The sequence below is a fragment of the Ictalurus punctatus genome, chromosome 20, assembly GCF_001660625.3.
Source record: "Ictalurus punctatus breed USDA103 chromosome 20, Coco_2.0, whole genome shotgun sequence".
Lineage (NCBI taxonomy): Eukaryota > Metazoa > Chordata > Actinopteri > Siluriformes > Ictaluridae > Ictalurus > Ictalurus punctatus.
The window spans coordinates 23,600,227-23,615,444 of NC_030435.2; the positions used below are offsets into that span (position 1 = coordinate 23,600,227).

Genomic DNA, 15,218 nt, shown 5'->3' on the forward strand with positions numbered 1-15,218 from the left:
GAAGTAAACAACGCGGCTCATCAAAACAGATCTCGAGACTTTTCCATCGGATAACAATTGAAATTTCCCACTAGCTCGCTAGGAACAGCATTAATAAACGAATATACGTTAATATAAATACTCTCATTACATTGATATTAATACTTTAATTACCAACACACGTCAGGGAATGGAAGTCCGTTTGTAAAGCACTTATCAAATGTATTAGTATTTTTTATTATTATTATTATTATTGTTTAGTTCGTTTTATTTCGGATGGGAATTGAAATGAGAAATTTATACCATTCTCTTTTTTGGGGAAAGAAAAAAAAGAAAAAAAAAAAGACGCAGATATTTCAAGCTCCTAGACTTGGAGGGTTTAGTTTAAGTTCGAGACTAAAACCGCTACGAATTCAAATTAATTTAAGAACAAAGAAATATTTTGCACTTTTGACAAAATCTATTCCCAGACATGAGGCGTACGTATCGTTTTTTGTATCTTTTTTTTGGCCGTGAATCTCCGGAAACGTAGTGAGGCGGTGTAGTTTCCCCTCCGACCGTCTGAAACGGGCCGACGTTACCGCCGGACTCAGAACGGCAGGTAATAAAGCGCAGGGTGATGTAAAGCAGGCCGGGATAAATGGCAGCGCTGATTGATGTGGTGCGGAGAGACAGGAAACAGCGAGATACAGAGACAGGCAAGCCGATGAACGAGCGGAACAGAGCTACGAGGGAACGTGCAGAGACACACAGCAGGAACTAACTTGGAGTGTCGGGGCAGCAGGAGGTGCTGGGACCTGCAGAGAGAAGACGGAGGGAGGGAGGGAGGAAGGGAGGGAGGGAAAAAGAAAGAAAGAAAGAAAGAAAGAAGAAGAAAAATAAAGAACTATCAATTTCAAGCCTCCAAGCCACGCCTGAGAGGGATAAACGCCTGAGAGTTGTGCTCGGGAACGAGATCGAACGCGCGCTCGTTTCGAAAAATCGGCTATAAAACACGCAGGATGCTGGCAGGTTAATGGCGAATACAGGAAAGCTGCGTTCGACTACACAGTCAATTAGGCGGAGCACAACTCTCACGCAGAGTGGGAAAGTCATGAATTTTACAGCACACACACACACACACACACACACACACACACACACACACAGCTGACTGCTAATATTTTGAAAACATCCAGGGAATTAAAACCGAGAGCTGACGGAAGCGGGTCGACGAGAAGGCGCATTAAGCCTCGCACGTTTAACGAGGAAGGCTGTTCCCGAGCGCGTGAAGCACGAGGAATCTGGGAAAGTATAATCAATAAATCAAATAAATCATTGAAAAATATATCTACTATAGAGCATACTGCTACGACGACAATTGCTACTGTTTGTTTGCCTGTTTGTCGGTTTGTTCACAGAGCACTTCTCAGACACGCGGTAACTCGAAGTGCCGTAATAACAAGCCATCAAAAATTTCATTAAAAATAAACGGTCTAAAAGAATTCACAAGGATTAAAAAAATAAAAAAAGCCACAATATAACCGCACAAAATGAGCGTAAGAGGATAAACGCACCGTGCACGGTTATAAAATAAAATGATGCGTGTATGCGTTTAAAAAAAATCCAACCAAAACATTCGAGAGGGTTCGTTAAAATGAAATGACGATACGGACACCGAATCAGGAAATACTATCCGTTAGTTAAATGGAACGCAAAGTAGTTGATAAATCAGGTGAATGCACTGAGAACGGTAACATTAGGTCAAATCGGTCAGAGTTTAAATGAAAAATCACATTTAAAAACACGGTGAAACAGTGCCTCCTAGGCGTAATCCTCCAGTAATACAGCTCAGCCACTGCAGCGCGTCGCCTGGACTAAACCTTCCTCCTTTTATAGGGCACCATTACTTTTGTCCTAATTGAAGGAGTAGTCTTCTTTGTCCCAGTTTACGGTTTTGTTTTTGGAATCGCTTTGCCTTTCATCAAACTAGTGCGTCACCGAAATAAATACGAAGGCGAAAATACGTGAGCTATACGACCCGGAGCCGATCGATCGAGGTCGGCGTCAGAGTCAGGCGTCAGCGAGTCTGTCTAGACGTAAATTTACACAAACTCACAAACAGAGGAGCAAAACGTAGGACGCGAACGTTTTTCCACCAACAATAATTCCAATAAGTCCGTTCGTATCCAGGTGGATAAACGAGGCTCGGCGTGACGGTTGCTGTAAAGTGTGTAAAGCGGGTTAGCATTACTGCGGGTAAACTAGCAGAGGTCAGGAGCGAAACGTGTGAAATGTGAATGGATACGACCACGGATGAGCTACGGCGCTAACGTACAAGCCGTCCGAGGAGACAGACCGCCGCTTTAATCGAGCCGACCTCTGATTTACGGATGAGGTGTAAATCAGAAACATCGGGCTAGAGGGGTTGCGCTTGCGGTGATTACGCGTTCGGCCCGGCGCCGTAAAGAGGCCGAGCGTGATCGGGGATAACCCGGGGAGGTCATGTGACCTGTTAGCGAAGGAGGGCGAGCGATAGACAAAGCAAGCGATGACATTATCTCTCTCTCTCTCTTTTTAAAAAAAAAAATTTTAATTCTTGTCCTCCTTCAAGCTCATCTTCAAAATCATAAAGCAGGAGCGCTAATGAAGTCACGGAGATCGTGTAAAAGATTCCGATGATGATCCTAAGGGCTGGAGAAAAAAAATAAGAAGGAGTGGTTTTAAGCCAAAGTAGCCATTTTGACGCTCGCCGGATCCTTTTTCCAGTCTCGGCGAACAAGCAGGAGCAGGATATCCTGCCCTCTTCCACGCTAATTAAAGACCTAAACGGCTTTCACTGTGGGAGAAAAACAAAAATATTCACATTTGGCTAATTAAAGACAAGTCGTGCGATCATTAAAGGCGTTTAAGAGAAGAAGAGCAGAGAAGAGGAGAATGGCGTTTTTGAAAATAAATTAAGAGCGATTAGTCTCAGTGGGCTTACAATGAAAGGAAAATGGCACTGTATAGATAGAGAGAGAGAGAGAGAAAGAGAAGGAATAAAAGCTAAAAAGAGGGAGAAGGGAGCCGTTTGATGAATCATTTCTTAGAATACCCCGATTTATTGTCGCTAAATGAATCGAGATGACACTCGGGATGAATAAAAACACTTAACCGCAGCACTTTAGTTAAAAATAAAAAAGACGACCCGAGCCTGTGCTTACAATCCGACAGCCTCCAATTACACACTGATGGGGGGAAAGAAAGAAAGCAAGAAAAAATAAAAAAGTAAAGAAAAAAGTGCACGCGCAAAAACGAATCGGAACTCCGACGAAGAGTGCGACTCTACGGCGGATTTTTATTGTTCGCGCTACGGGCGTTTTTATCTGCGTGGCTTTATCCGAGTAACAGCGCGAGAAACCGGGATCGTCCCGCCGTGTCGTTAACTGCCAGCGATAAACATCGAAATAAATAAACAGATAAATAAATAAAAGCTCACGCACACCTAAAAAAAAAAATGCCGTAGCTAATCGACTACATGTTTGTAACATTTGAACCATCGACGTCGTGTATGTTCGAGCATAGTTCATTTAAAAAAAAATTAATTAAAAATTTGTCAGAAATGATTCGTTTTCAAATGTATTTAAATATCGTAACGTATCGACGATATATTTTCATTTTTTTTTTTTGATGTTCTTTATAAGTAGAAAGAATTAACCTCGGACAGAGTGTATAAACCGAGTCAAAGGTCACAAGTCCGGGTGATTTAACGCGTTTTCCGTTTTCAGCGCGAGACGTGCGTCCGGGAAATAATTCGACGAGATGTATGAGATGACGTGCAGGAAAGGTCCGTGAAAAAAAGGATAAATATTTACGAGGTCTTTAAAATTTTATATATATATATATATATATATATATATATATATATATATATATATATATATGTATGACAGCAACTGAAGATTTAAAAAAAATACTAAAGGTCAAAATGTTATTAACATAATAGAAGTAAACTTGGCACACTGCACAATCTGAAAAGTACTTAAAAAAATTATATGAATTAATAATTTTTTATTTAAAAAAATTTCAAAAGCAAAACAAACCAAAAACCAAAAAAAAAAAACCGGCGTCGTCTCATCTCTCGTTAAAGATAACGTTTGAATCTTTATCGTGAAGTGCCGCATGCAAATATGCAGAAGCTGCTTAAAAATATACATCGATTCAAAAAATAGAAAAAAGTATGATCAGCGTGGATTAGAAATCCACCACAGCGGTGAATAACTGATAAAAAAATGAAAAAATTTAAAATGTTAAAAAAGTTACCTGGCGTCTGATAGTTGATTCTCCTCATTTCCACGGGATCGGACGAGTTCGCCAGTAGGGAGTCCTTCACCCCGCTCAGATGTTCGTCTTTAGGCAACGGAGATGCTCGCTTCCTGTGAGAAAGGAAGTGATGTCGTGGTTAGCACTCGTGTAGCGATTTTAGCTTTAAAAACAAACACTAACAACAACGACGACAGCTCCATCGACGTGAACGAGACGAACTAGATCTAGACGCCGTACGCGCGCGCTCGCGAAAATAAACGCACGTGGCAGAAACGCGTAAAAAAAATCCCGTACGATTCCCTGTAGGACGCCGATCGAGACGCGACAGCTGCCGTGAGAACTCGAGTTTAGCATGCTCGCTAAACACGGCGTAGCTTGTTTGTGAGGGAAACAGGGCATGTGAGTAATTAGCACATCAGCTGAGTAATTACGGCATGGACGCACCTGCAGATATGGCGTCTAATGCGCTAACCGGTGCTAGGAGTAACTGTGAGAGTACACACACACACACACACCTCACGTCTAGAAACGAGAACACCAAACACACCATAACCTTTTAAGGACTGTATTTAGAGGGGAGAGTTATGCACAGGGGGCGGAGTTTGAGTAACAAAACAGAAAAAAGAGGAACCGACTCTGAACACGAGGACGTTTCCTCACGTGAACACTCTGTAACTTTTAGCTGTAAGTCGGCGACGCTGTGAAGATGCCAGGCTTGTGAACTCCATCATCTCCACGCCTCAGCCACGCTCTAACACAAACACAGCAGACTAAAAGCCCGGGTTTCGGTTCGGTTCGGCTCGGCTCGGCGAAACGGGCCTCTTTTTGTTCGTCCGCAGATCGACGAGCCGGAAAAAAAAGAAGAAAGAAAAAGAGCAACAGAATGGTCCGGCTGAAGGAAATGTCAGCTTTCACGATGGGAACATTTCTATTTTCAACACCCGCCAGTCTGGCATTTACTTTACAATGGTGCCATTCAGCACCCAGGTGAAGCGCCCACAAAGGCTACGTTAGCGCGCTAGCTCCCAGTCACCTTGAGGAGAACACATGAGGATCGACACTGCACAATACATAAATTTCAAAGCAAAATGAAACACACACACAGGAGATGCCACTGCACAAGAGCCACCATAGAGCACAGAGACGTTTACGCTAGCTAAAAACGTTCTCAGAACAGAACTGGTTCAGTCACATGACCAATCAACACCAGAATAAGAGTGGTCAAGCTAATCGCTGCTCAACGCATTAACAATGCTAAGTCTAGACAGCAATCTAGCAAGACAAAGGAAACTTAAAGTTAGCGATTTGAACGTAAGTACAAATTGAATAGGGTTGGTGTTTAGCAAGCTAGCTAAGAGACAGAAGGCTAGCATCGTCTAAACCACCAATCTTGTGCAAATCAAACTTGTTTTATATATACAAAAAATAAAATGGCATTTAGCTAGCTTCTAATACCGATAAAGCTAGTTTCCTCATTAAATGTTTACTGAACAGATGTATAGTGACAATATAATCGTGCATAAGACAAATGATCTAATATTTATGCTAGTTTGATCATTTATGCTAACTATGAGTTTCTATTCGTCGTCTTGCTAGGTAGATAACTATCTAGATTTAAGATTCTGCTAATATCATGAACGGCATTCAGCTAACGTTAGCTCGGACGCAAAATAAATTTGCTAGCGTAACTGCTAGCATCGTCGTATGATTGGTCGTCTGACGGAATTTCTGCTCGGAGAAAATATCTTCCACGACTGAACATCAGCATGCATCTGTGTGAGAACTCAATCTACTCGTGGACACCGGGGTTCTGAGGTGAAATACCGATTGATGCAAAAAATGATTTATTTACGTAGGTTTATTCTGAATAAAGCAGAGAACGGTATCCCAGCCGCAGTCCCGGTGTCCAACAGCGAGACGGATGGATGAGTGAGAAGACATGGAGAAACAGAAACCCCGATGCGAGAACACCTACCTCTCCTGTTTGCTGTTCGCACGGAGCAGAAAGAGCGAGAGATACGCAGGATTAGTGACCGTCGAAAAATGAGAAATATGACAAAACAGTACAGATACGCGGCTGGAAGAATCTGGCCGAGTCATTTCACAAAGGAAGAGCGAGAGAATGACACGATACAGGCGCACACACTCATCCTGGGTGTACACTTAACATAGCATCTAATGGGATCGAACCACAGCGGAAAGGACATCAGGTGAGAAAGTAAGAAAGAAGGACAGAAAGGAGGAAAAAGAAACGACAGACTAGAAAGAATGCAAGGGAAGAAAACAAGTGAAAGAAATAGAAGTCTAGATGAAAGGAAGGAAAATGAAAAGAAAAAAAAATAAAAGGCAAGCTGGAAGAACAGAATATTCAATATAATGAGAAAAAAATTAAAAACAAACAAAGGAAAGAAAGTGTAAGGAATCAAAAAAGAGAAAGAAAGAAAGAAAAGCATGAAGGCCAGAAGGAAGGAAAAATAACAAAAGAAGACAAAAGAAGAGTAAGAAATAAAAGGGTGGCTGGAAGAAAGGAAGAAGCAAGAGAATATTAAAGAAATTGAGTAGTGAAAGAAAGAAGGAAAAAAAAGAAAACAAAGAAGGTGTAAAAAAAAAAGCACAGAAGGACAAAAAAAAGAATATAAAAAACAAACAGGTTAGAGAAAGAAAGAAAGTAAAGGCAATAAGAAGAAATAAATGAGCAATAAAGCAAAAAAGCACAGAAGAAAAAAATATATAAAAAAAGTGAAAAAAAAGTCAAAGAAAAAGAAAGAAGGAAAATGTAATAAAGCAAAAAGCACAAAAGAACAAAAACATAGAATGAAAGAAAGAAAGCGATAAAGTATAAAATGACAAAAATTATGTACAAAAGTGAAAATAGTCCAAGAAAAAAGAAAGAATAATGAAAATAAATAAAGAGTATTTTTGTGGGTTTTTTTTAAACAAAAGATCAAAAGGTTAAACAATAAAAACAAATTTCACAGCCTTCTTTACTCTTATTTACCAAGGGTGCCAATATTAACGGAGGGCACCGTATATATAGTCTATACTGCATTTTCCAGTGCGGAAGGAATTTATTTTCTGCTCCGTGTACACACACACACACACACACACACACACACACACACACACACACACACACACACACACGAGTATAAGAGCTGATGTAATTTACAGTAACCTTCAGCGAGCTTTAGATGGGAAACAAGCGACCTACTTTTATGAAAGAGTAAACGTAATAGGATAATAATTTTTACCAAACTGTATCTGTTACTGATATTATCATTACACACACACACACACACACACACACACAAAATGAACAATTATTTTGTAAGTGACTATTTGACTTTTATTTTGATTTTTAAATAAATAATTAAATAAAAAGAACATTAACTGTTAAACATAGTTAGTTTTATTCTAGTCTATCATCAATGTTATCTGCGGTTTTTAATGTTTTACATTTTATTTTAAAAAAAAGAAAGCACGAAATAAAAAGGTCTCATTTTAACCGCTCAGCGTGATTAAAAAAATATTTCTATGTTAAAGTTTAAAAATTCTAGTCTCCATTTTACTTTTTCGTTTGCGCAGGTACATTAACATCAAACACATTTTAACGTTGAATTTTTTTACTATAAAAAAAAAGGAAGAACAAGTCAGAACTGTTGAGCATAGTTTAAATATCATTTTTTTGAATTCTATTTTCTTTTTTATTTGTTTTGCTCACACAAACATACCACAAAATAACATTTTTAATGTTTCACTTTAAATTTTTTTTTAAGAAACAAAGAAAGTCTTATTTAAAAAAAAAAAACATTTTACTTTTATGTTTAATATTCTATTATGTTCTATTATCTGTTTTAGTTGTTTGTTCACGCTTAAAAACAAATATGATAACGTAAAAATACATGTTTAACGTTTTATTTTTTAAAGAAAGAACTACAGAAAGAAAGACAGAGTCTCATTTGAACTATTAAGCACAGTTTCAGATTGAAAAAAAAATATATATTTTTTTATATTTAGTTCCTTGTTTATATTCAAAACAAATACATTAACATCCAAAAATAATTTCAAGTTTTTAAGAAAAAAGAAAGAAAGAAAGATGGGAAAAAGAAAGAAAACAAATAAAGAAATCATTTTAAAAAATCAGTTTAGTCTGTTTTTTCCCCCCCCGCATAAAATCTTACGGCAATAAACATTTTAAAACCAAATGAACGCTAATAAAGGATTCTTATCTTACTAATTATTTATAAATCCTCATTTTTCCATAGTTAATTACTTTTTCCATTGTTACTTACCCCACCGTCAGTACTTCCACTTTAAGAAATTAGCCCCGCCCACTATGACATCACTACTGAAATAGTCTGTCAGACTTATCAGACGTAGTAAGAAGTTGAAGCATTTTTAAAGTTCTTAAAGTGGAGAGACGGAAACAAACACACGGAAGAGGGAGAGAGCGAGCTGGCGACGGCGCCTCACCTTTTGAACAGGATGATGGCGATGACGATGCTGACGATGAGCACCACGGCGAGGACCGGCCCCATCACCCACAACATCTCGGGAGATTCCACGCTGCGAGCCACGCTGCCGTTCTCCACCACCACCGGGTCCGAGTACGGGCTGGAGGAGAAAACGCGCTGCAGGAACAACGGAAAAAAAAGGAGAGAAAGACTTGGATTCAGAGAACTGATGAGTAATGTTACGAATGGATGACGTCATGATGAGGGGCGGGGCTTGTAGCACCTATAGCTTTGATTACAACCTTGATTCGTACGGAATCCGAATACATCGCCCGTTCTCTTTCTAGAACTACGAAGACGTAGAACGTGAAGAAAAAAAATCTTCGCGTGATTAAAACAAAGTTTCAGTGGTGGATCGTTTTAATTCGTGCTATGAACTGTAGGCAAGTGAACTTGTCAATACACACAAACAAACAAACAAACAAACAAATGTATATTAATAAATCTTTTTAACGAATAAATAAAAACTCTAAGGACATTCACTAAGAAAGCTGAACTAGCTAGCTAACCCTCCCCCTGCCATAACCACCAGATCTGATCACCAGATCCCGGCGCTGTTGTGTTCTGGATTGTGATTGGTCAGAAGGTGTTTTCCATAAGAGCAGCTCTGATAGTGTCGCAGCTCAGCTACGCGGTATCGTTTCTATAGTAACAGCTCATTCGCAGGGACTCGTACATCGGTAATCGTTGTTCTGTGAGGAGACGTTGATGTGTCGTTTATGGAAGGAGTCTCCGGTGTCAGTAACTTTTTAGGTTTTTGCGGTTTCTCTGCAGCCTGACACCGTTTCATGGACGTTCCGCAACACTGAATGTAACGCTTAACGGATAAAAAGCATGACGTGTCGTTCTCTAATAAACAGTGGGTTTAGGGCTGCTCCGGAACGTGAACGCACAGAGAACCTTTCGATCATCCGTCTTTCAGAGTAAGACCGACTGCGAAAGCCTTCTGCAGGGAATTATCCAGCGTGAGGATTCTTTCAAGTATGTCTCTCTCTCTCACACACACACACACACACACACACACACACACAGGCTCAAAGAACATTGTTAACAAGTTTTCTCACCACCCTGAGGGTGACCTCGCGTTAGCATCGGCCCCCGTCTCCAGATCTGTGTGTGTGTGCTGAGAACGGACAGAGAAAGCAAAGAGGTGGAAAGGAAAATAATATAAAGGATGGAGAGAAACGGCAAAAAAAATGGATGGTGTCAAAAAATGAGACGTGTCCCTGCTGGTAGGATTCCGATCTTCTCTCATAGATGTGACAATGGGAACAGCTGAGGAAAGGGAGGAAGAAGATGGAAGGAAGATTGAGCTTTCTTTAGCTGTGATGTGGGGACGTGGTGATGTAGACGCGTAGTGATGTGGGGGATGTGGTGATGTGGGGACATGGTGACATGGGGACGAGGTGATGTGGGGACATGGTGACATGGGGATGTGGTGATGTGGGGACATGGTGATGTGGGGACGTGGTGACATGGTGGAGTGGGGGACGTGGTGATATGGGGACATGGTGACATGGGGATGTGGTGATGTGGGGATGTGGTGACGTGGGGACATGGTGACGTGGGGACATGGTGATGTGGGGACATGGTGATGTGGGGACGTGGTGATGTGGGGACGTGGTGACATGGTGGAGTGGGGGATGTGGTGATGTGGGGACATGGTGATGTGGGGACATGGTGATGTGGGGACGTGGTGACATGGTGGATTGGGGGATGTGGTGATGTGGGGACATGGTGACATGGGGATGTGGTGATGTGGGGATGTGGTGATGTGGGGACATGGTGATGTGGGGACGTGGTGATGTGGGGACGTGGTGATGTGGGGACGTGGTGACGTTGTCATGTGGGGGATGTGGTGACGTGGGGACCTGGTGATATGGGGACGTGATGATGTGGTGACACGGTGACGCAGGGAAGCGGGGATGTGGTGACGCGGGGAAGCGGCAACGAGGTGATGCTGGTACGTGCTAATGTGGGGGACGTGGTGGCGCAGGGAAACGGGGATGTGGTGATGTGGGAGACATGGTGATGTGGGGGACGTGGTGATGTGGGGGACATGGTGATGTGGGGGACGGGGTGATGTGGGGGACGTGGTGATTCAGGTACGTGGTGATGTGAGGGACGTGGTGACGCAGGGAAGCGGGGATGTGGTGACGTGGGGAAGTGGCGACGAGGTGATGCTGGTACATGCTGATGTGGGGTACGTGGTGATGTGGGGGATGTGGTGATGTGGGGGACGTGGTGATGTGGGGGACGTGGTGAAGTGGGGATGTGGTGGCGCAGGGAAGTGGGGACGTGGTGATGTGGGGGACGTGGTGATGTGGGGTTAGAAACAGAGAAAAAATGGAGGAAGGGTGTAAAGAGGAAGGAAAGAATAGAAGAATGCAGGGACAACTGAGGAAAATAACTGGTGTTATTTGGACAAAACCTAAAACTCAAAACACACACACACACACACACACACACACACACACACACACACACACACACACACGTTAGAGTGCGTCTTGTCCTTGATGAGGATCATCTCCATGCTGTAGGCTAAAACCAATGCTAACATTTTATCTAGCAGAAACAGACAGCTGCTGCGGGCCGTCTCTAACCTCCACACGTCACCTTCTCCAGCACACACACACACACACACACACACACACACACACACACTCATCACATCCCTCTGTCTTTCTTTAATCCTCTCTCTTCATCCTCACATGTGTAAATGATCGTGTTTTACAAAACACACCTCTCCCTCTCTCTGCCTCTCACTCCCTCTCTCTCTTTCTCTCTCTCTCCCTCTCGCTCCCTCTTTCTCTCTCTCCCTCTTTCTCTCTGCCTCTCGCTCCCTCTCTCTCTCTCTCTCTCCCTCTCACTCCCTCTTTCTCCCTCTTTCTCTCTGCCTCTCGCTCCCTCTCTCCCTCTCTCTCCCTCTCTCTCCCTCTTTCTCTCTCTCACTCCCTCTCTTTCTCTCTCTCCCTCTTTGTCTCTGACTCTCGCTCCCTTCTCACTCCCTCTCTCTCTCTCTCTCTCTCTCTCTCACTCCCTCTCTTTCTCTCTCTCCCTCTCGCTCCCTCTCTTTCTTGTTCCAACGCTTTCTCTAGTCTGTTGTTCTTGATGAATTATGAGCCATTTTTAAACGCTGAGTCTATTGTTTTTGGCCCCGGAGCAGCTCTGTCTTTTTTTTTATGAGGTGCACACACACACACACACACACACACACACACACACACACACACACACAAACACACACACACACACAAGGTCCTGCTGCTCCACATGGCCCTGGGCTCCATCTCAAATCTGACTTGTTTATTCATATTGTCCTTTTGTTTACTGATTTTATTAAGAGGGATCATGGAAGAAATAGAGGTGTATTGGTGTGGAGATGTGGAGATGTATTTTCTTGTGGAGATGTATTGGTATGGAGGTGTATTGATGTGGAGATGTGTTGGTGAGGAGATGTATTGGTGTGAAGATGTGGAGATGTATTGGTATGGAGGTGTATTGGTGTGGAGATGTATTGGTGTGGAGATGTATTGGTGTGAAGATGTGTTGATGTGGAGATGTGTTGGTGTGGAGATGTATTGGTGTGTAGATGTATTGGTATGGAGATATATTGGTGAGGAGATGTGTTGATGTGGAGATGTATTGGTGTGGAGATGTGGAGATGTGTTGGTGTGGAGATGTATTGGTGAGAAGATGTGGAGATGTATTGGTGTGTAGATGTATTGGTATGGAGATATATTGGTGAGGAGATGTGTTGATGTGGAGATGTGTTGGTGAGGAGATGTGTTGATGTGGAGATGTGTTGATGTGGAGATGTGTTGATGTGGAGATGTATTGGTATGGAGATATATTGGTAAGGAGATGTGTTGATGTGGAGATGTGTTGGTGTGGAGATGTATTGGTGTGAAGATGTGGAGATGTATTGGTGTGGAGATGTATTGGTATGGAGATATATTGGTGAGGAGATGTGTTGATGTGGAGATGTGTTGGTGAGGAGATGTGTTGATGTGGAGATGTGTTGATGTGGAGATGTATTGGTATGGAGATATATTGGTGAGGAGATGTGTTGATGTGGAGATGTGTTGGTGAGGAGATGTGTTGATGTGGAGATGTGTTGATGTGGAGATGTATTGGTATGGAGATATATTGGTGAGGAGATGTGTTGATGTGGAGATGTGTTGGTGTGGAGATGTATTGGTGTGAAGATGTGGAGATGTATTGGTGTGGAGATGTATTGGTATGGAGATATATTGGTGAGGAGATGTGTTGATGTGGAGATGTGTTGGTGAGGAGATGTGTTGATGTGGAGATGTGTTGATGTGGAGATGTATTGGTATGGAGATATATTGGTGAGGAGATGTGTTGATGTGGAGATGTGTTGGTGTGGAGATGTATTGGTGTGAAGATGTGGAGATGTATTGGTGTGGAGATGTATTGGTATGGAGATATATTGGTATGGAGATATATTGGTGAGGAGATGTGTTGATGTGGAGATGTGTTGGTGTGGAGATGTATTGGTGTGGAGATGTGGAGATGTATTGGTGTGGAGGTGTGGAGATATGGAGACGTGGAGGTGTGAAGGTGTGCAGGTGTGAAGGCATACCTGCTTCTCGTTGGCATTGGAAAGGTGCTGCTCCTTCATCTCGGCCATGACGAAGCACTGGTACGGCTGGTTGCTAGGCACCGGGCGGTTGTAGAAGCCATTGTAGTTTTGCTCGTCTCCGAGCGTGAACATCTCGGGAAGGTATTCCAGCTTGGCGGTGATGTACGGTCTCTGACTTTCAGTGTAACGCCGACGCCGCCGGTGCCTCTGCAGGGAAACTCTGCTGACCTCGAGAAGCTAACGAGAAGAAAAGGAGAAGCTGAGACGAGTGACGTGTTCTAGTTATAACATACATCCCATAATAACTTGCATGTTGCCATGGTGATCTAGGTTTATTCCTCCCTTCCTTCGGTATGCTAAACATGTTATAGCCTTTCTCTCCACTCTTCTGTCCTGTATATTCATCCTTTTCCTCGTCATTCTCCCTTTCTCTTTTAACCATTGTTTCCCACCTTTTCTATCTTTCCTCCTTCCCCGCCATTTTCAATTCTTTTGTCCCTCCTCCTCTCCCTTCTTTCTATTCTTTCGTTCCCCTTGCTCCCTTTCTTCCCCCTTATATCTCCCGTCCTCCTTTTCTTCCTCCTTTCGTCCCACTTTCTCCTTTCCTTTCTTCCCACACCTGTATCCTCTGCCAAATAAAAGCAAACTTTACTTCTCTCTTATTATTTTGTACTTGCCTTATATTTCCCCCAGTTCTATTTATTTTTTTAATTTATGCACACACTGATTTAAATGTACTAAATATATGAGTATTATTATTAATATTATTATTATTATATATTTTTTCCAGACTCACCTCATCAAGTTCCATTTCATCTGGATTTTCCCACCTGCGTGATGACGTCAGCGAACCCGGCACGACCACGATGTAATACCAACTGCACACACACACACACACACACACAATCAGCCCACAGAGTCCCATCCTGTAGATTTTGCACTAAAAGTGGAATATTATCCATTATACACCAAAAAGCAACATCAAGGGCCGAAAGGAGGGAAAGAAGTGAGAGAAAACAAACAAACAAAAAAAGGATCATTTGAGGAATGAAAGACGAGAAGAAACGACGACGGAAGGCAGAAGGAAAAAAAAGACGTGAAATGCGTGATTAAAAGCGAGAAGGGAGGAATAAAAAAAAGGATGGATGGATGGATGAAGGATGGATGAGAGGAAGGAGAATAAAAAGGAGGAGGAAGAAAAAATGAGAGGAAGGATATAAGGAGGGAATAAAGAAGAATGCGTTAGCGTACATGATGAAGGTGCACTGAAGGAAGAATGGAGGGAGGGAAGGAAGGAAGGAAAGAAAGGAAGGAGAAGCAAGGACGGGACGAATTACTGAAGAAGGGAAGTGACAGTAAGAGAAAAAGGGAAGGAAAGGAAGAATATATATTTATATTTGCTCTCGTTTCTTTCTCCTGAGGGTCGATCACAGAAGAACTAAAACACTGAAGTGATGAGAGATAGTATAGCAATCCTGTGCTAACTTTAGCTAGCTAACTAGCAAAAAAAAAAACCCTCACGTCATAATTTTAGCTAGCACAGGACCCAAAGAAAGAAAACGCGAAAGCAGGAAAGAAGTTAAAGAAGACAAATAAACGAGGAAGGAAACGGAACGACGTTTGAAAGAGCAGGAAACGATAAGAAAGAAGAGATCTGAAAGGGAGAAGAGATGACATGGGTAAAGATACTGATGGTGGAAAATAAAGGAAATAAAGGAAGGAGAATATGGGCGGAGTGGCAGAAAGGATGAAAGAAAGAAAGAAAGAACAAGGGAGAAAGTGGAGGGGGGGAAAGAAAAAAAGACAGTGACGAGACATTAGGAGAAGTG

General features: G+C 42.2%; 1 protein-coding gene across 7 annotated transcripts in view; it reads right to left on the reverse strand.

Annotated features, from left to right (window-relative positions):
• Window positions 1-15,218, reverse strand: part of ptprfb (protein tyrosine phosphatase receptor type Fb) — a 157,839-nt gene that overhangs the window by 23,928 nt on the left and 118,693 nt on the right. For 5 of the 7 annotated variants that reach the window (XM_053673677.1, XM_053673679.1, XM_053673678.1 and 2 more), the window contains 5 exons: window positions 14,186-14,267; window positions 13,390-13,626; window positions 8,740-8,897; window positions 4,264-4,376; window positions 744-776 (listed from right to left, as the gene is read on the reverse strand). In XM_053673677.1, coding sequence (XP_053529652.1) covers window positions 744-776; window positions 4,264-4,376; window positions 8,740-8,897; window positions 13,390-13,626; window positions 14,186-14,267 — 623 coding nt within the window. The remainder of the gene's footprint in view (window positions 1-743; window positions 777-4,263; window positions 4,377-8,739; window positions 8,898-13,389; window positions 13,627-14,185; window positions 14,268-15,218) is intronic. The other 2 variants (XM_053673681.1, XM_053673680.1) reach the window with 1 other exon arrangement.